We start from the raw sequence: 22,063 nt of genomic DNA, 5'->3' as shown, positions 1-22,063 counted from the left end.
GGTTATTTCGGTTACTGTTGCCTTCAGTCATCTCGAACCAGTCTGCCCATTCTCTTCTGACATTAACAAGGCATTTTCGTCCACCCAACTGTCGGTCACTGGATATTTTCTCTTTTTTTGGACCATTCTCTGTAAACCCTTGGTTGGGTGTGAAAATTCCAGTAGATCAGCAATTTCTGAAATTCGCAGACCAGCTCGTCTGGCACCAACAACCATGCCACGTACAAAGTCACTTAAATCCCCTTTCTTCCCCATTCTGATGTTCTGTTTGAACTTCAGCAAGTTGTCTTGACAACGTCTACGTGCCTAAATGTTAGGGCTGCAGCTAATGATTATTTTCATAATCGATTAGTTGGAAAATTATTTTTTCGATTAATCGGCTAAAAAAATAAATGTAAATTTTTCATTTATTTAAAATAATTTAAAAAACAAACAGCAGAATTAAAAAATTTGATAAAAATGCATTTCTTGTTTTAATTTCCCAACCTTCCCCCCCCAGTTATGCACATTTGAGCCCAGGCTTGCCACCCCGCCCCCTCAAAAAAAATATGCCTTATATACCCTATATGCCTTATGCCCCCTGATATGCTTAATACCCCCACATATGTCACTCTGTCCTCCCCAGATATGCCATAGTGCCGTCATAGATTCACAGACTCGCTCACATCACACTGACACAATACTTTTATAAATAAATACATTAATAATCTTCACTGCCCCCAGAATTTAGATTCCCTTTAGTTTGCCCCCCTTTACCTCTAACTGCACCTTAAGTTAACCTTATTAAATTAATTAAATTAACCCTCAGTCCTCAGCATTAAATTAACCCTTAAGACCCCATCAACCATAACTGCCCCTAGATTAACCCTAACTACCCATCAACCATAACTTCCCCTAAGTTAACCCTAACGACCTCATCAACCATAACTGCCCCTAAATTAACCCTAAACACCCCATCAACCATAACTTCCCCTAAATTAACCCCCACTTCCTCTAACTTTCAGCAGCCCAAATACCGTATTTGCTCGATTATAAGACGACCCTGATTATAAGACGACCCCCCAAAATCTGAATATTAACTTAGGAAAAAAAGAAAAAGCCTGAATATAAGACGACCCTAAAGGAAAAAAAGTTTTACCAGTAAATGTTAATTCATGTAAACTATTTTTTTTAATAAAAGCTATGATTGAGAAAAATATTTTTTTTTGTTTTTATTTCTTGTATTTTCCAACCTGTCCCCCAGTTACGCACATCTGCCCCCAGGCTTGCCACACCAATATGGCACTGTGGCCCATGATATGCCTTTTGACCCCCTATGTGCCACTCTGGCTCCAGAAATGCCTTATACCCCTATATTCCATTCTGGCATTTAGGGGGTTAAAATGCATATTATGGGGCAGAGTGGCATATAGGGAGGTATAAGGCATTCCAGGAGGCAGAGTGGCATTAAGGGAGTTAAAAGGCATTGTATAGAGCACTCTGCCTCCAGAAATGCCTTATACCCCTATATGCCACTCTGGCATTTAGGGGGTTAAAAAAGGCATATTATGGGGCAGAGTGGCATATAGGGAGGTATAAGGCATTCCAGGAGGCAGAGTGCAGTATTAAATGCCCCCTTAACGCCACTCTGCCTCCTGAAATGCCTTATACCTCCCTATATGCCACTCTGCCCCATAATATGCCTTTTAACCCCCTAAATGCCAGAGTGGCATATAGGGGTATAAGGCATTCCAGAAATGCCCTACACACACACACACACACACACACACACACACACACACACACACACACACACACACACACACACACACACACACACATACACACACATACACACACATACACACACACACACACACACACACACACACACACACACACACTTACTTACTTACTTACTTACCGGTGCTTCCAATTTCCTGCTGTATTGCCGGGGCAGCGGGTTGACGTCTCATTCCGCGGCAGCCGGAAGGAGGTGGAGTTGGCAGCGGGGGTTTGTATGCGTCCGTCGCAAATACCTTCCCCGGCTGTCAGAGATGAGAGTTCCCCGCACCGGTGCGGGGAACTCTGATCTCTGACAGTCGGGGAAGGTATTTGCGACGGACGCATACAAACCCCCGCTGCCAACTTCACCTCCGGAAGCACCGGTAAGTGTGTGTGTGGGGGGGACGACACGAGGATCCAGGTCCCCTGCAGCGGTGCGGGGGATCTGGATCTTAGTCTCATAATCAGACCTCTATTTGAGGTCTGATTAGAAGACGACCCCGATTATAAGACGAGGGGTATTTTTCAGAGCATTTGCTCTGAAAAAAACCTCGTCTTATAATCGAGCAAATACGGTATTAATTTTATACTCACAGTAGCCGTGTGGATGCCAATGGGCGGGGCCAATCGGCAGTGACTGGGAGAAAGGAAGCGGAGGGGCCAATCGGCAATGACTGCAGGGAGGGACTGTAAGTAACTGCTGTGAGTTACACTGAAATGGATTATAAAACGAGGGGTATTTTTCAGTGCATTTGCTCTGAAAAAACCCTCATTTTATAATCAATAAAAATCGATTCAAGTAATCGATAATGAAATTCGTTGGCAACGGATTTCATTATCGATTATCGATTTTATCGATTAGTTGTTGCAGCCCTACTAAATGCATTAAGTTGCTGTCAAGCATTTGAACAGGTGTACCTAATTAAGTGGCTAGTGAATGTGTGTGTATGTATATATGTATATACAGGGCTCGACAAATCCCAGGCGCCAGGTCGCCATGGGGACTGATAAATTTTGTCCTGGCGCCTAGGTGTTTGTGAGCCAAACCTATAATTGGGTTTAGGATCCAGATCCCCCGGGGCGTTGCAGGGGACTTGGATCCTCCTTTCCGGCAGCTGCGGGCGTCTGTGCGATGCAGACAACCCCGCTGCTGCCGGCGGCTCCGCCCACCCTCCTCACTGAACGGGGCTGTCACCGCCCACGGAGGTCACTGAGTCGCGGTGGCCAGCTGACTCAATTCTATTTCGGATCAACGGGGACGGCTTCTTAAAACGCCACCCCTGTCGATTCGAAATAGAGGTGAGTCAGTCGGCGACGCTCAATAACTTTCGCGGGCGGCACCAGCGCTGCTCAATGAGCTTTGTTGGCGGTGCCAGCCCCGTTCAGTGAGGAGGATGGGTGGAGGCGCCAGCAGCAGCAGCGGGAATGAATCCAACAGAGTGCACATCGGGGTCAGGTAAGTGGAAGTAACTGGGGGCATGCTTGGCAGTGGGAGGCTGGGACAAAGATGGCTATGGGAGACTGGGGGCAAAGGCAAACTCTGTCCCCAATTTCCTATAGGCATCGTTGTCACTAAATAGCTTCCCATAGTCCCACTTTTAGTGACAAAGATGCCTATGGGGAACTGGGGACAGAGTTAATTAATGGGATTAATTAATGGTGCTTTTTAGTGTGGGCAAAGTGCTGGGGCAAAGTGTAAGTGCAGGGCTAAGTGCGGGCTAGGGTAAAGTATAAGACTGTGAGTGCTGGGGCAAAGTGTGAGTGTAGGGCCAAAAAAGTCCTGGCTCCTAACTTTTTTAGCTGGCTCCTAGATTTAAAAAAAATTGTCAAGCCCTGTGTGTGTATGTATATATTATATATAATATATATTATATATATATATATTACTTGACATACAGTATATTTTCTTGGACTACTACGCGATTCGCGTAGAGCTCTACATGCTGCCTGGACAAAGCAACGGGGACACAGATGCAGGGGACCTTGATCCTCCTGTGCTATGCCCCCCTCAATTTACCGGTGCTTCTGAGTCCACGGTGCTAAGTCTGGGCAGTGTGTAGAGCTCTACGCGATTTGTGTAGAGCTCTACCCGATTCGCGTAGAGCAGAAGTTGTCTACGCGAATCGCGTAGAGCTCTACATGCTTCCCAGACTAAGCACCGGGGGACTCAGAAGCACCGGTAAGTTTGGAGGAGGGAGGGAGTGTTAAATGGGGGGCAAAAAAACATATATGGTTTGATGGGGAAAGTTGACTTGGCCAGGTTCGTCATCCCAAAAAGGATATGCAGGCAGGATGATCAGATGTCAAAATTCCTAGTTAAAAAAACTAAATTGCGCATGCCCCAAAACGGGCCTTTTAGACCCCAAATAACCTGAAAAGCCCATGCATGGGTGGTATCACTGTACTCCGGAGATGCCGCTGACACATATTGGGGTGTTGTTTTGAAGTGACGTATAACAGGAGCTGTAAACTATATACCTGAAGTACAATTTCTGTGAAAAAACCCTAAATAAGTTACTACTACAAACTTTGACAGGCTGGTAGTAGAATGAGTGCATGAAAAGGGTTAAAATATCAGCATTTGTAATACTCTGTGGTGTCTAGTTTTCAAAAATACATTGTATGGGGATAAATTGAATTGGCCGGCTTCAAAGATGTCCAAAATATAAAGATATTAAATAAATAAAAACAGCCTGGACCTCTGAAAGGTTTCATATTGTACAGTGTGAAGCATAACAGTACTGTTCCTAAATTCTCTATAGGAATTCGGGAAAAAGGATGAAAAAGCATTCTCCCACATAGCAGTCACATCATGCGTTTTTGGTTCTCTGCTTTTAATGCTGTAGTAACAAATACTTTAGGGATGGTACCAATGACAGCTGTTAAATCTGCTAATGAAAAGGTCTATTGTGCAGAGCTTTCAATGAACAAGGCAAAAATAAAACCCTTTTTGTTCCTCTGGAAACAGAACTCGCTGAACATTGCTTTAAAAATACCTGTCCAGATTTTTCTTTGAATAATAGACACTAAGAGCGCATAGTGTTGCCATTTAACCCCTTCAGTCCCAGGGGTTTTTGGTACCTCAAGTCCTGGAGCAATTTTGCCATTTTTGGGGTATGTCAGTTCAGCGATTTATTCCCCTTTCCTGCAAATAGTGTACCCATGTAAACTATATATTGTTTTTTCAAGGAGAGATAGAGCTTTCTTTTGATACCATAGTTAGATAATTAGCGGAAAATTTAGGATGAGAAATTTAGTAAAAACTAGTGAAAATTTGAAAAAAAATATATTTCCCCTCTGAATCCTCACAAGATTAGGTAAAGTAATGGAAGCTTCCCTCCAAGTTTATCAATTCAGGTGTCCTGATTTCAGAAATACCTAATTAACATAGAATGTCCATACTTTCCCAGCACTTATAGGGAGCATACTATAAGGTGTACATTATTCGTAGAATTTTTACATTAGGTATGATGGGATTGCAATGCTAATTTTTAACAAATAAACCAAAAATACCCACAAAAATATATATTTCTGTAAAGCAGACAACCTATAGGGTATTATTTTTTATACTTATGGGTTTGGGGGTTGTGAACAGGAGCAGGAGGGTTATACCTTTTTAGGTGTTGTGTTAGGGCAATGTAAGGGGACGTAAGGGTTTTTTCCCTTTTTTATTACTTTAAAAAAAAAAAATATTGCACTGTTATCAGTGCAGTATGGTTAGATGTCCTCTTAGGGACCTCTTGAACATGTTGTTAATGCCAGAGATGTCACAATGACATCACTTAGCTCACTTTGTTTATTATTATTATTTTTTTTTTTTTTGAGGATTCGTGTTTCAGCATGGGAGAAGATTGAGAAACATGGTTTCTCACTCTCCTTCCTGCGATCCCCTGCACCGATCACACTGTGATCTCCATGCAAGTCCCCACAGACTTGCATAGATATCACAGTGTCTGTGATCTGTGCCTCATTGGAGCGATCAGATATCCCAGCAGGGTCGAGACAGACCCTGCAGGGGATATCCTGTCCTCCAATGCCCTATCACACGAAAGGACATTTAAAACTAAAATTTTTTTTACAGTAAAAAAAGCTGTTACAGGAGATTGGGCAGCAATGCTGGGTTCTGCTGGCAGGGGGAGTCCAGGCTATCAAACAACAGCCTGATCTCCCATGTAGCGGCAGGGATGTGTCCCTGATGCTGCAAGGTCAGGACGGTACGCCCATATGTGTTTCTCTAGATGCGGTATGAGCGTATATAGGGGACTGAAGGGGGTTAGAGTTTTTTGTTACTTTCTTTTTGGTAACCAAGCATAGAACATCTTAGTTGTGCTTTTCTGTTTTAAATATAAATATATATATATATATATATATATATATATATATATATATATATATATATATATATATAATATTAACCAGACACATACTGATATTTATATTCCAGCATACATGGCTACTTTTGTATTTCCACTCACACGTCAGTCGTTTGCGATTTTGATTTTCCGTGTACTTTTATGTTTGCGTATAGTATGATAGAATCTCCCCTATAACATGACAAATTTACAATGACAAAGTTACAATGACGTCAACGTCAAAGATCGGCAAATCTTATTTTGCTTACAAACCAATATGACATTGTGTTAACCAAAATTCATAGATTTATACGGAAGGCATACATTTTACTGTTAAAAGTGCAGTGTCTTAGACTTAGAAACAGAAAATGGAAAACTTAAAAGAGTTTAAGAGGAACTGTAACATTTCAGATTATCCCCTTTTATCCAAGGTAGCATGGCTTTTTTTTTTTTTTTTTTTGCGTAATTTGTTAATACAACTCTTGTGGAGCGAGAACTACCTTTTTGCTGCTACATCTAATGATTTCAACTGCTGCCATGTCCACAGGTGACCATGAGGCCAACTATACAGATTAACAGGAATGTTGTAAACAATCTCTAGGGTTTATGATGCATGTTCTGTCTGCATGTTACAACTTCCTACTAGGCCTTCCGGTGGAATTCAATTTAATATAACATGGTAGTATGAAAGGTTATTTCCTCCAGGTTTTCAGATATAAATCTATCTAAGTAAGTAAGGGTTTTTTTATTATGGTGTATTTATTATCTACATGATTATGATTGATTTTAAAATTCTGATTCGTGACATATTAGTAGCTTGAATGTATGTTTGGTGTAATATGCATGTGTTTTTTTTATTCTTGCTGACTTTAATATCTAAATATCACAAACAATTCAGTTAACGTTAGTATTTTAACTGACACATTGTATGGATGCAGTTCAGATACCTATATCTGGGAATAATACAGGGTAAAAGAGTATCTGTCTTGGCAAAAGCATGATAATTATGCAAACAGTGGCCACTATTCAAGAGTAGGTGGTGAACTGTTGACAGAGCTACTCATAGAGAGTATTATGAGCCTGTTGTGATTCCTGGAGAAATTAAGGTGCATTGCTAATAAGCCAGCATCCTTGGTAATTCCAAAGTCTAAATCGGGTACAGCAGAAAAAGTCCCAGGTTGTTGTTCATCTGGTTTGTCATTATGGCAACTCCTTAGATTGGACAAATCTCGCCAGCCAGGCAGCTGTGGCTCAGAATGCTACTTTTAGTTTTTGTTCAATTGCAATCATTTGCTCCTAAAACTGCTACATAATTTTGGCCATCCTTGCTTTACTAATGATTAATGTTTGTTTCAGTTTAAACTGCACATGACACTTGTTTAATTTTAAATGCTTGTCTTTTTTATATAGTCTGCAGATAAGCAGAGAGCCCTAGAAGAAACCAAAGCCTACACAACACAGTCCTTAGCTAGTGTGGCATATTTGATCAACACATTAGCCAACAATGTCCTTCAGATGCTGGATATTCAAGCTTCTCAGCTTCGGAGGATGGAGTCCTCAATCAATCATATATCGCAGGTATAAATCATATGTCACTAGAGCCAACTTGTGGAGTATATAAACATATGTAACTTTGCTTGCAGGTAGGTAACCTTTTATTGTCTCATTTTGTCCACCGTATCTTTGCTTAACATAGTACTTTATGCTGGGGAAAAAAGTCGCAAGTCCAAGTTCAACCCAGCTGTTATAGAAGAAACCCCCCCCACATTAATGTGATTTCCACTAGTGCCTCAAAAAATGGAAAAATCCATCCTGACTCAAACCCCCCATTTCTCACTTTATTAACCTTTATATACCTGTGTTTTTCCATCCATTCAGTCCATTTTTAAAGGCAATAATTGAATTTGATAACACAGCCTTTGTATGTGGTGAATGCCACATCTTTATTGTTCTTGCTCTCTCTTTTTCCTGATTTTGGTAAAAAGTCTCAATGGAGTTCATCTTGTTCGTTGTAGTCCTAAATGAAGAGGTCATCATAGAGCGGTAAGTCTGCCCGCTGATGAGCGTGCATGTGTCTATGCTGCAGCCTCAATCAGCAAACATCAACAAGAGAGCTCCCTATAGGATTCCCATGATTGCTGTGCAGTGGAACCCCTGTGACCATAGAGATCTTTTAAGTCATTAATGACCCCCCAGTGAGTAGCTATAAATTGTGCACTGCTGTCTGTTAAAGAGAGATAAAGAGCAGTGTAAAATAGCAGTGTAAAATAAATAAGTTACGACTATATGTATTACTGATGAAACAGCTGCGTTAAAATTGCAGTTACGCTACTTTAATGCCCTTCTAAACCATATGCTTTTATGGGGATAATTTGGAGTGGCCAATGTCCCGTTTTGGACTGTCTCTGAAAACTCTACATTTGAAAAGTGTTCCTTTTTTTAGCCTTGTAGCTTACACAAAACATGCAGAAACCAATGAATGTGGGGCACAAAATAAAAATAAAAATAAAAAAATAATGTTGGGAGAGATTGGTGATGTAATTCCTGAAAGGTCAAAATGGTCCAAGTAAATTCCCTGGGTTGTCTTGTTTTCAGTAACATATAGTTATGGATGGTTTTAAGATCTGTGACCACTGTTGTAGTAAGGGTCTCCCACCTTTCTAAATTTGGCAATAACTGGAGCTCGGGGGGGGAGCAATATGCTCCCTGTAATGTTTACCCCAAAATGTAACAAAATAAATGATAATCCTAAACCTATAAGGTGGTAGGATTTACCTGATGTTTGCTTAGTTGCATCTCAGAGCAAAAGTCATGGTCTGCAGAGAGCTTCCAAAGCATCAGAGGGATCTCATTGTTGAAAGATAAGTCAGGAGAAGGGTACAAAATAATTTCCAAAGCATTAGATATACCATGGAACACGGTGAAAACAGTCAACATCACGTGGAGACAATACAGGACAACAGAGGCATTACCAAGAACTGGACGTCCTTCCAAAATTGATGAAAAGACCAGAAGAAGGGAGGCTTACAAGAGGCCTACTGCAACATTAAAGGAACTGCAGTAATTTCTGGCAAGTACTGGCTGTGTGTTACATGTGACAACAATCCCCCGTGTTCTTCATACGAATGGGTTATGGGGTAGGGTGGCAAGACAGAAGCCTTTTCTTACAAAGAAAAACATCCAAGCCCAGCTGAAGTTTGCAAAAACAAACAAGTCCCCCAAAAGCACGTGGGAAAATGTTATGGTCTGATGAAACCAAGATTGAACTTTTTTGGCCATAATTCCAAAAGGTATGTTTGTCACAAAAACAACACTGTACGTCACCCCAACACAGTGCCCACAGTGAAGCAAGGTGGTGGCAGCATCATGCTTTGGGGCTGTTTTTCAACAGCTGGAACCGGGGCCTTAGTCAGGGTAGAGGGAGTTATGAACAGTTCCGAATACCAGGCAATTTTTGCACAAAACCTTCAGTCCTCCGTTAGGAAGATGAAGAGGAAGTTCACATTTCACCACGACAATGACCCAAAGCACGCATCCAAATCCACAAAAGCATGGCTTCACCAGAAGAAGATTGGCGTTTTGGAATGGCCCATCCAAAGCCCAGACCTGAATCCAATTGAACATCCGTGGGGTTATCTGAAGAGGGCTGTGCACAGGAGATGTCCTCGCAATCTGACAGATCTGGAGTGCTTTTTCATAGAAGAGTGGGCAAATATTCCTGCATCAAGATGTGCCATGCTAATAGACTCCTACCCAAAAAGACTGATTGCAGTAATAAAATCAAAAGGTGCTTCAACAAAGTATTAGTTTAAGGGTGTGCGCGCTTACGCAACCAGGTTATTGTGAGGGTTTTTTTTCCCCTCAAAGGTTTCAGTTTGTTTTGCTATTGAATTGTTCAAGTTATAGGTCACATTAAAGGTGGAAAAAGTTCTGACATGATTTATCTTTGTCTCATTCTTTAAAATCACAAGAACATGGCATTTTAATAGGGGGGTGTAGACTTTTTATACCCTTATTATTATATTCAGTATTCCAAAGCTTTCAGATGTAGATTACTGGTAATGATAAAGAGCACATAGAAAGTCTGTTTTGTTGCTCTGCACCTTCCCCAGGACCCTGAGGCAACCTTGTCCATCTTAAGGAATATAGGTTGGTATTCCATAAAGACATAATCAAAGGAGTCATTTTTAAGAAAGTTAAAGTTGCAACTTAAAAAGAATATCCAGTAGGTAACCCGTAAGAATTATGCTCACAGTACCTGCTAACTGTTGCTACCCTGCTTAGACCTTTTTTCCTCTCCAAACATGTCATACTTCCCAGCAAAACATTTCACCATTTCACCGTTGCTGTTAGTATTATTTTATTTATATATAACCCCCTCGTAGTAACAAGTACTAGAACTTATACAGGAGGAAACTTGTATTATCCTCCCATGATTCCATACCCCTTTTTATACCTCATAGGATCTTATACTGTTGCAAAGTTTGTCTACCATTATTACACAATCCTTTCTAGTTAATGAGTTCTTAATTATTACCTCATTTAAGGTATAATTTGCAATCTTGGTACAAGCTTTTTTAAAATAATTTTTCAGTTTGAACCAACATTATTTAGTTCATTGGGTAAGTGGTAATATGTCAGTGTTGTTATTTTATGTGTGTAATATGGGCTATTTACTCAAAAATATTATTTCTAGACGGTGGACATCCACAAAGAAAAGGTTGCTAGAAGAGAAATCGGAATTTTGACAACTAACAAGAATACTTCTCGAACACACAAGATAATTGCACCAGCAAACTTAGAGCGACCAGTGCGTTACATTCGAAAACCAATTGACTACACAATTCTTGATGACATTGGGCACGGAGTCAAAGTAAGTTATTCTAATGGTTATTTTTATAGATAAAAAATGTTTTAAACAGAAATATATGGATCCTTGGTTTCAGTGCTCTGAAGGTTGTATTGGTGAGAATATACCATATGTGCTCGATTATAAGACAACGTTTTTTTCAGTGCAAATGCTCAGGGTCGTCTTATAATCAGACCTCAAATAGGTCTGACTATGAGACTAAGATCCAGATCCCCGCGTCGCTGCAGGGGATCTGTCACCAAACTCCCCCCCCCCAAACTTACCGGTGCTTCTGAGTCCCCGATGTGTAGCCGGGGCAGCGTGTAGACGTCTACACGATTCGCGGTCTCCGCAGACAACCCGTGCTGCTAACCGCACCTCCTTCCGGCTGCAGCGGAAGTTGCCTACGCGAATCGCGTAGACGTCTACACGCTGCCCGGACGAAACACCGGGAGTCAGAAGCACCGGTAATTTATTTATTTTTTTTTTTTTTGGGGGGGGGTGTTAAATGGGAATCATAAGGCATTTCTATAGGCAGAGTGCTCTATGAAATGCATTTTAACCCCCTTAATGCCACTCTGCCTCCAGAAATGCCTTTTAACCCTCTATACGCCACTCTGCCTCCTGAAATGCCTTATACCTCCCTATATGCCACTCTGCCCCATAATATGCCTTTTAACCCCTTAAATGCCAGAGTGGCATATAGGGGTATAAGGCATTTCTGGAGGCAGAGTGGCATTTAGAGGGTTAAAAGGGGCATCGTGGCATTTAGAGGGTTAAAAGGAATATCATGGGGCACAGTGGCATATAGGGGGTTTAAGGCAGAGTGACAAGCCTGGGGGCAGATGTGCATAACTGGGGGGCAGGTTGGAAAATAAAAGGAATTAAAAACAAAATATTTTTCTCAATCATAGCTTTTATTGAAAAAATAGTTCACGTAGTTTACATGAATTAACATTTACCGGTAAAACTTTCTTCCTATAGGGTCGTCTTATATTCAGGCTTTTTCTTTTTTCCTAAATTAATATTCAGATTTTGGGGGGTCGTCTTATAATCAGGGTCGTCTTATAATCGAGCAAATACGGTAATTTGGTTCAGTGTGTGTTTAAAAGAGGGAGGGGGAGAGAATTCTGCATTGGATACAAACATGACACAGTAGACTTCTGCACATGGATAAAACACATTTCGGACAAATTTTTCATTTTCTTTGGGGAATTCTGTTTCCTTCCATTTCAGTTCGGATGAAATTCTTAATAGCTTTTCAGTTCGGAAACAAAATTGTCGTCACTTCTTATGTCTTCTGTATTCTTTCTTGGTCCGCTTCTCTCTGGTATTTTCTGTGTTGTCCAGTCCTCCTGGAGTGCTTCTGCAAAAGAGTGTACCCTCTGTGCACACCCTTGAGGGAGAGGCTGTCCCTATGAGGTGTTCCTTGGCTCTGCACATTAGCGGATCTACCTCAAGAGGCTAGAAAAATGCAGATGGATTTGAGGAGAAAGAGGTGCAGAATCGCTTCTTTTTCTTCGCATTATCCTGGCCTCTTGGAATATTTCTGCAAGGACTGAGCCATGGGATGCCCCATGGGGACAGGGCCATTCCATGCCAAATCGTCACAGATCCCAACCTCTCATGAAACTTTGCAGGATGGTGGAGGACGTGAAGTAACTTATGTATGCAAAATTTTAGCGCTCTGTGGTGCTCTGTTTCTATAATACTCAGTCTCGTGGTGTGGGCAGTTGGTTAAGGATGCACCGACATATCGGCGGAAAATGCCGAAATAAAAAACGGCCAAAATCATTTTCGATTTCGGAAACGGATCCAGAGTTTTCATTTCGGCGCATGCCTACGAGTGGTGCAAGGGACTGGTACAGGTGTACTTGGAAAGAGGCATGTGTAAGTAGTGCTTACTTGATAAAGTGTGTGGCAATGAAAGGGTGCAAATTAAACAAACTAATGGAAGAACAAGATATTCATCTATCCACTTACCACCGCCATATGGCACAAATGAGACACTTGTCAAGTCCACTGAAAGTCCATTTGAGTTATTCATTTCTAAGTTAATCAGCAATCCTATTTTAAATGCTTGAAAGATGATATAGAGAATGGCAAAATAATTTTGTTGTATGACTTTGCAGAAAATTAATCTTCCCTACTACAAGACCAGGTGCAGGGTTTATGCCCAAGCCGCAGTTCATCCACTTTCAATTTATTAGAGAGAAACTTCAGTAGGGAATTTGGTATGTACAAACTCAGTGATTTGAGACTGTTTGAAACACAATTCAATACCTGTAGTGTACATACATTTCAAAAAGCGTCTCATTCAGCTTTTAAAAGAATACTTGCAAAATGTATCTAAGATGTATTTCTCAGATGGGTGTGCAGTCCAATACAAAAACAGGAACAACTTTTCAAGCATTTGACCTGGAAGCACCCTGGACTTTCAGGTCAGTGCTGGTTTTTTTTTGTTTTTTTTTTTAACGCTTTCAATGCTGATGTTCCATTGGAGCACAGGATTGACTGATATTTAGTCCCCACAAGCTTGTGGGGACAAATGTTAACCCCTGCAATGCCACGAATGTGTCATACACAATTGTGCAATTGAAGGGGTTAACGCTGCACTGTCGCTCTCAGGGAGCGATCAGGCAGCAGGGGAGGGTTGGGGCTGGTTTGTGGATGTGGAGACCAAAGAACCCTCTCCCCCTGTCCCTGAAGCTACCTCTATAGACCAGCCATTGCAGGGGGGAGTCTCTGATGACTGCTGTAGGCTTCCATGCCTACAGGAGTAAAAAGGCTTGTGGGGGCTCGTTTTTGCTGTTGCTGGCCTGCCTGGGCTTCCAGTCAGACCACCAGCAGCAGAGCCCTGTACAAAACGGGAATTAACCCCTAAAATGCCCCGATCGCGGCATTGAAGGGGTTAACGCTGCACTTTCGCTCTCATGGAGCGATCAGGCAACACTCAACCCCCTTTCCTGAAGCTGCCTGTGGTTTCAGCCTACAGAATCACTCCGTGGGAGTGATCTCAGGCTCGGGGGCGGGCTCTGAGTGGCTGTGCTGTCTGCCCAGACTCCTGGGCAGACAGCAGCAGCAGCGCCCCCGCGATCACAGGCTGACAAACACCTAGGGTCGAGCCCTGATCTACACTGATCAAATTATGACTCCAAGGAAGTTCAACCGGGCAAAAGACAATATCAAGAACATTAACTTTTGCATATATGTGTTAACAAGAAATAATTGAGAACGAGGAGTTTCTACACAGGCGACATGAAGAAGCTAGGTCAGTAACTGGAACTTAGACAATTCATGCTTTCAGACCGGAAACAAGGAATGAATTAATAAAGCGGTTTACTACAGTTTTCAACAACTAGTAAAGTGCAGCAAACAAACATCCCACATGAAAAATTGTCTTTGGAAGAAATAGGTTTTGTAACTTGCATCTATGATGATCGTGGTTAGGTTGTGTCATGAATGTGAATGGAATGTCGCAGGAGGTTTTGATCAATTTCCTACAATCCAATGGCCCATCCCCATCATATGTGTATCCTCACCAGCTAGACGTATTGAACGCTTTTTAAAGCAAGTTCTCATTAAGGTAGATCCAGGTACTGCAACAAGGTGAACTTACACATTTACTGCTGCGGACAGTTAACGCTCAAAAGAAGCACGGCAGAGAAGTAGGCACTAACTTTCCCCAGTTACATAGGACATATTTCATTCTCTGATACAGTAATTTCCTAAATAAATGCTAATGTATTTCATTGCATGTGAGCTATGCTTTATTATTATTTTATTATTATCCTGTACCCAAAGCCATCCCAAAATAAAGCTTATACTAAAGATTGAATGCATTTAAACCGTATAACATTCCCCCCCCATAACAATTGGATTTTTAGATATTCAAGGCTAAAGGTCCTATCATGTGATATTGAAATAAAAAAATCAATATGTAAATTTATTTTAATAGCTTCCTTAGCTTCAAAATAAGTTTTTCCCAATATGAAGGTTCCAGCTTAATTAGAAGCAAGGTTAGGATGTGTTTTTTTTTTTGAGCTTGTATGTGAAAATTTTGTATTTTTGAATACCCAGCATAACTAAGCGCTAAAATTTGCATATATACGTTACTTCATGTCCTCTGCCATCCTACCAAATTTCATGAAAATCTGAGCTGGTCAGGTTGAAAAGTTCACTTTTTGTGTGATGATTTTGGATGGAATGACCTGACAGCTTCTCCCCCATTCCTTCAATTGAGGGAGTGCTTGGAGGCTCCACCATTTTGTGGAAACGCTTCTTAGAAGAGCAAGAAGAGTCGAGAAGCAAAGCTGCGGAAAAGTAGACAGCTCCCTGATTTTTTTTTGTTTTGTTTTGTTTTCACTACCCCATGTTTTCAGATATTCATACTAATTAAGAACATTTGCAAATTTCGTTAAACTTTAAATTTGTCCAAATCTTATTCGACGAGTTTGCTTGGCAGCATACGCTTGACTGATGTGCACTATTTAAATCCATAATGCTACCCATTATTAGATGGAATTTCAAGACTATCGTGTAAAAATGTAGAAACATCTGTAGGATTCAACTCGAAGAAACATAGAATTTGGCAGAATGGAGCTAGTATAGCCTGTTCTTTTTTTTTTCTACCTCAGATCACACCTGGTCTTGTCCTATACTTAGGACAGACGTATGCCAATCTCATTCATTTTTGTTTAATTCTATCGCTGTATTCTCATCTGCTAGTTCTACTAGAAGCTGTTCCACTTATCCACTGCCATATTGGAAAATAAATATTTTCTTGCATAAAACTGACCTTTTTGTTTCTGATTACTTTATCCTTTGAACAATGCTCTGTTTTACTATTGTTATACTGTATTAACAGTTAAATGTATATCTGTACTATTGGATCCACCAATATATACCTGCATTGCTTTTAAATACGTAAGCCCGGTATTAAAAATGAACATTTTATTTGATTCTGTTGATTTGTGCAATTATATTTGAGCCCCTGAAATAATGGGACTGTGTATGAAAATGGTTGCAATTCCCAAACATTTAGTACAATGTTTTTGTTCAATCCGTTGAATTGAAGCTGAAAGTCTGCACTTTTGCATCTCTGTTTCATTTCAAATCCATTGTGGTGGTGTACAGAGCTAGAATTATGAAAATGGTGTCAGTGTCCAGATTTCCGGACTTAACTCTATTATATGGACTCGTTCCACTCCTGATTAAAATTAAGCCTGTTCAGTTTACTTTTTTGCCTTCACTTTATGTTGAAATTAAACTGTTTACAGTAGCCCAGACTGACTTTCCGACCTTGTCCAAGATCTCAACCAAGACATCCTTGTTAATGAATATTTAAACAAATGCTGAACCGTTCCTTGTAGTGATTGAAGTTATTTCTTGGTCTCAATGTATTGTAATTCACAGTGCTTAGTCGTTAACACATAATGTATTCTCATAAGTCTAGCAATGTCAATGTTTTTTTTTTTTTTTTCTTTCATTTTATTTCTGCTCGTTTTTACAAAGGTCAAACTAACTTTTTCAATGCCCTTTCTTCTACTTTGTTTGCTCCATTTATGCATTAAGTGGTTGCTTAGATTCAAGGTAAGACTTTATTAGGGATTACTTTCTCTCTTCATTTATAGTAGAATGTTACACATGGAGAGCTACACGTAAAATTACACTTCATATATATTGTTTTGTGCAGTTTAAAAAAGGATAATCAGTTTCACACAGTGTAATATTACATGAACCTGATTTTAAATCATAGATATTCTACATTTCCTGAAATATATGTGACTATTCTCTAATAAGCTTATCCAGAATGATTTGAGCTCAACCTTGTGTAATATTCTTTTTATTCTATATGCAGTGTTCTCTCATTTGGAGGCTAGCTCTAGTACGTTTGGTCAGCTCAATTTACTCATTAGAATATTGCTTGTTTGTTTTTCTGCAGACTGCTGCCTAACCTTAGTCAAGAAGCATTGTTGGGTCTTCTGTGCATTACTTTGGCCTTTTAGTTCAAGGAACAGGCATCCTTATTTGTTGACCTGACTGTTCCTTTAGTTCTGCTTTGTATAATGCATAGTCAAATCTTTAAATAAATCTCCCAGGAATAATGCCAAGGACAGAGGCGAACGCTACCATGAATGGACTGCAAGTAGGGAATATATTTGTAACACTGCATATAGAATGAGGTTACCTACCCTGAACACCTTCTGTCTCCTTTGTCAATTCCTTGTGTCTTATGTATAAAGATGTACCTTGGACCAGGCCCGATGTTTGTTGTAAATGTGGAATACATTTTGTGCTTGCCATGCATGCTATATACTGCATAATTTAATCTGTTTCACTCTTTTTTTTTGGTAGTGTTCAATTTTATGTAGCTAGGAAAATATGTATAAAAGTTTAATGTACTTTCCTTAGTAATAATATGGCCTCTCAGTTAAATGCCTGGAGTGTGAAAATTAGATTGTGTATTAAGTCTTCCACGAGAGCAGATGCCAGTGGACAAATGTGAACTTATTTTGTGTGTTTAGTCGTAGACAGAACTATGCTTGGCTAAACACACAATAGCATCTACAACGTTGTTGGCATGCATTTTCTGAAGATCTGACCATAATTTGTTCAGTGACCAAATGGAAAAATATGTCCATGTTTTCCATGTAAATTATAAAACTACATTATAAACCCCAATGTTTCTTGTATATTTGGCAGCAAAGAATCTTTGACGATTTCCCTACTTTTTTTTTGGTAATTTTATAGTTCATCTCTTCAAAAGCCCTTTAACCCCTTAATGACAAAGCCCGTACATGTACGGGCTCAAAATGCATTGTTTTCAATGGGTTAAGGACCGCCCATTGTCCTTAAGGGGTTAAGCACAGCCAATTGTTTTGTTTACAAGAAACTGCCAGTAATGCATGATTTTACCTTATTTCTTTGCACGTTTAATAGCTGTTTGTACCATGTATCGCTATTTTCCTTACATCTAGGTCAGTACACAGAATATGAAGATGGGAGGGTTGCCGCGTACCACTCCTCCCACGCAGAAGCCACCTAGTCCACCAGTGACTGGCAAAGGAACTCTTGGGTAAGTGTGCTTTTTATTTCTTGGAAAGGATAAAAAAAAGGAAAACGTACATGAACCTGAACATCATTTGGACTAGTTGCCTAAATACTTTGTGCCTTCATGACTGTCCCACGGTCAGAGCTCACTTCAAATATTAGTTCTGTGTGTCCATGTTTTCTTAGTTCTGTATGTCCATGTTTCATGTGCATGCCTTTCTTTTTAGCCATTCACTGTTATGTGTGTAAAAGCTGAGAAGGAAAGACCTGCTTGCCTGCTTTCATTTGTACGCAATGATGCTCTTAGTCTAATGCCTTATTGTATGAATCTCTAGAATAGGGCTGCAACTAACGATTTTTTTCAGAATCTATTAGTTGGCAGACTATTTTTCCGATTAATCGGATAAAAAAATATAAATTTTTCATTTATTTAAAATAATTTAATAAATTAAAGTAGGATGTAAAAAACAAACAGCAGAATAAAGAACTTTCCCAACCTACCCCCCCAGTTATGCACATTTGAGCCCAGGCTTGCCACACTGCCTCCCAGAAATGCCACATACCCCCAGACATGCCACACTGCCTCCCAGACATGCTACACTGCCCTCCCCACATATGCCTTATATACCCTATATGCCTTATACCCCCAGATATGTCACTCTGCCCTCCCAAGGTATGCCATATACCCCCCTGATACGCCATAGTGCACTCATAGGTTTGCAGACTCGTTCACTGACACAATACTTTTATAAATAAATACAGGGTTAATCTTCACTGACCCCGGGATTTAGATTCCCCTCAGTTTAGAAACATAGAAACATAGAAACATAGAAAGTGACGGCAGATAAGAGCCAGAAGGCCCATCCAGTCTGCCCAACCTCTGAGTACTCTCCTTTAGTACTTGCCCTTATCCTATATCTAGCTTGGCATTATGCCTATCCCATGCTTGCTTAAATGACCTCACTGTATTAACATCTACCACTTCCACTGGGAGGCTATTCCATGCGTCCACTACCCTTTCCGTAAAGTAATATTTTCTGATGTTACCATTAAACCTTTGCCCCTCTAGTTTATGCTTGTGTCCTCTTGTTGCGGTTTTATTTCTTCTTTTAAATAAACTTTCTTCCTTTACTTTGTTGATTCCCTTTAAGTATTTAAATGTTTCTATCATATCCCCCCTGTCCCGTCTTTTTTCCAGGCTATATAGGTTAAGATCCTTTAACCTGTCCTGGTAAGGTTTATTTTGTAATCCATAAACCATTTTAGTAGCCCTTCTCTGCACTTTCTCCAACATATCTATATCCTTCTGGAGATATGGTCTCCAGTACTGTACACAATACTCCAAGTGAGGTCTCACCAGTGATCTGTACAGCGGCATGAGCACTTCCCTCTTCCTACTGCTAATACCTCTCGCTATACAACCAAGCATTCTGCTAGCATTACCTGCTGCTCTACTGCATTGTCTACCTACCTTTAAATCCTCAGAAATAATTACCCCTAAATCCCTTTCCTCACACGTTGAGGTTAGGACAGTACCAAATAGTCTATACTCTGCCCTTGGGTTTTTATGCCCCAGGTGCATTACTTTGCATTTATCCACGTTAAATGCCAATTGCCACAGCTCTGACCATTTTTCCAGCTTACCTAGATCGTTTGCCATTTGGCTTCTTCCTCCAGGAACATCAACCCTGTTGCAAATTTTTGTGTCGTCGGCAAATAAACATACCTTTCCATCAACACCATCTGCAATATCACTAATGAAAATATTAAAGAGAATGGGTCCAAGTACAGATCCCTGAGGTATCCCACTGGTAACAAGACCTTGTTCTGAATATACGCCATTGACTACAACCCTCTGTTTTCTGTCACTCAGCCACTCCTTAATCCATTCAACAACATTGGGATCTAAACCCAGAGATTGCAGTTTATTTATAAGTCTCCTATGTGGGACAGAGTCAAAGGCCTTACTGAAATCCAGATACGCAATGTCTACTGCACCACCTTGATCAATTACTTTAGTCACCCAATCAAAAAAATCAATAAGATTTGTTTGGCAAGATCTTCCTGAGGAAAACCCATGTTGTTTTTGATCTTGAAAGCCATGTGACTTCAGATGTTCAACAATCCTTTCCTTTAACATTGTTTCCATTAATTTTCCCACTACAGATGTAAGACTAACTGGCCTGTAGTTGCCCGACTCCTCCCTACTGCCTTTTTTGTGAATGGGCACAACATTCGCTACTTTCCAATCCCCAGGGACAACTCCCGTTACCAATGATTCGTTAAATATATCAGTTAACGGTTTTGCTAGTACACCCCCAAGCTCTTTTAATAACTTGGGGTGTATCCCATCAGGCCCCATCGACTTATTTGTCTTTACCTTAGACAACTGAAGTAAAACCTCCGCCTCGATAAACTCACATATTTCAAATGATTCAGTCTTTTTTCCCAACTGAGGTCCCATTCCATCATTCTCATCTGTAAAAACTGAACAGAAATATTCATTGAGACAGTCAGCTAAACCTTTATCCTCTTCTACATATATGCCTTTTGTTTTTAGTCTAACTAATCCTTGTTTAACTTTCCTTTTCTCATTTATATATCTAAAAAATGTTTTATCTCCATTTTTTACTGATAGGGCAATTCGCTCTTCTGCCTGTGATTTGGCAGTTTTTATAACTTTCTTTGCCTCTTTCTGCCTAATTTTATAGATCTGTCTATCTTCCTCACTTTGGGTATTTTTGTATCTACTAAAGGCTAACTTCTTGTCTTTCACGATTTTGGCCACTTCTGCAGAGTACCACAGCGGTTTCCTTAATTTTTTACTCTTACTGACCAACCTAATACAATTTTCTGTTATCTTCAATAAAACAGCTTTTACAAAATCCCATTTCTCCTGAACACCATTTAAATTGCCCCAGTCTGATAATGACTCCTCTATACATTTTCTCATTTTAGAAAAGTCAGCTTTTCTAAAATCTAAAACTTTTGTTTTTGTGTGGTGTGACTCAGTCACTGTTTGTATATTAAACCACACAGACTGATGATCACTAGATCCCAAACTTTCACCTACAGAAATATCTGTTAACAAATCTCCATTTGTGAACACTAAATCCAATGTGGCCTCCTTACGAGTTGGTTCCTCAACCACCTGTTTTAAAGATAATCCCAATAAGGAGTTTAGAATATCCGCACTCCTGGTACAACCAGCTACTTTCGTTTTCCAGTTCACATCAGGGAGATTAAAGTCACCCATGATTATAACATCCCCCTTCACTGTCATTTTAGCTATTTCCTCCACTAGTAGATTATCGAGTTCTTCTACTTGTCCTGGGGGTCTATAAATCACACCTATGCGAGTTACTTTACTTTTGCCAAATTGTACTGTAACCCAAACCGACTCTAAGTTCTCTTCACCAACTTGTATTAAGTTAGATTTTATGTTATTTTTCACATATAGGGCCACCCCTCCCCCTTTCCTGCCCTTTCTATCTTTTCTATATAAAGAGTACCCCGGTATTGATATGTCCCAGTCATTTTTCTCATTATACCATGTCTCAGTAACAGCCACTATATCAACATTCTCAGTTGCCACAACTGTTACAAGTTCATGGATCTTATTCCCTAAACTGCGAGCATTTGTAGACATGACCTTCAGCTTGTCATTTAACACCGATGCTGCAATCACTTTCTGTCCTTGCTTTGGGGGGCAAAACATATGCTTCTCCCTATTATCTTTATAGACCAAGCCCCCAGATCCACCCACCTGGTTACTAAGTAAATCGCCTTCCCTTTCTATACTGTCTAACCCGGTATTTATTCCCTCCCCCCCCATTCCTAGTTTAAAATCTCCTCCAACCGTCTAACCATTCTCTCCCCAAGCACATTGGACCCTCTTGCATTTAGGTGCAATCCATCACGACTATAGAGATTGTACCCCAAAGCAAAATCAGCCCAGTGCTCTAAGAACCCAAAGCCCTCCTTCTTACACCAAGACTTCAGCCATGCATTTAGCTGCCTAATCTCCCGCTGCCTTTCTGGTGTA

At 40.3% G+C, this 22,063-nt stretch overlaps 1 protein-coding gene across 8 annotated transcripts in view; it reads left to right on the top strand.

The window, feature by feature from the left end:
• The window catches only part of ABI2 (abl interactor 2), a 51,324-nt gene that overhangs the window by 6,041 nt on the left and 23,220 nt on the right, over nt 1–22,063 (top strand). For 4 of the 8 annotated variants that reach the window (XM_053471823.1, XM_053471827.1, XM_053471821.1 and 1 more), the window contains exons 2-5: nt 7,527–7,694; nt 10,813–10,989; nt 16,540–16,557; nt 17,946–18,043. In XM_053471823.1, the coding sequence (XP_053327798.1) occupies nt 7,527–7,694; nt 10,813–10,989; nt 16,540–16,557; nt 17,946–18,043 (461 nt within the window). The remainder of the gene's footprint in view (nt 1–7,526; nt 7,695–10,812; nt 10,990–16,539; nt 16,558–17,945; nt 18,044–22,063) is intronic. The other 4 variants (XM_053471824.1, XM_053471828.1, XM_053471822.1 and 1 more) reach the window with 1 other exon arrangement.

The sequence above is a fragment of the Spea bombifrons genome, chromosome 7 (assembly GCF_027358695.1).
Source record: "Spea bombifrons isolate aSpeBom1 chromosome 7, aSpeBom1.2.pri, whole genome shotgun sequence".
Taxonomy (NCBI): Eukaryota; Metazoa; Chordata; class Amphibia; order Anura; family Pelobatidae; genus Spea; species Spea bombifrons.
Note: the sequence above shows the minus strand (reverse complement) of the source record. Positions and strands in the feature narration are given on the sequence as shown.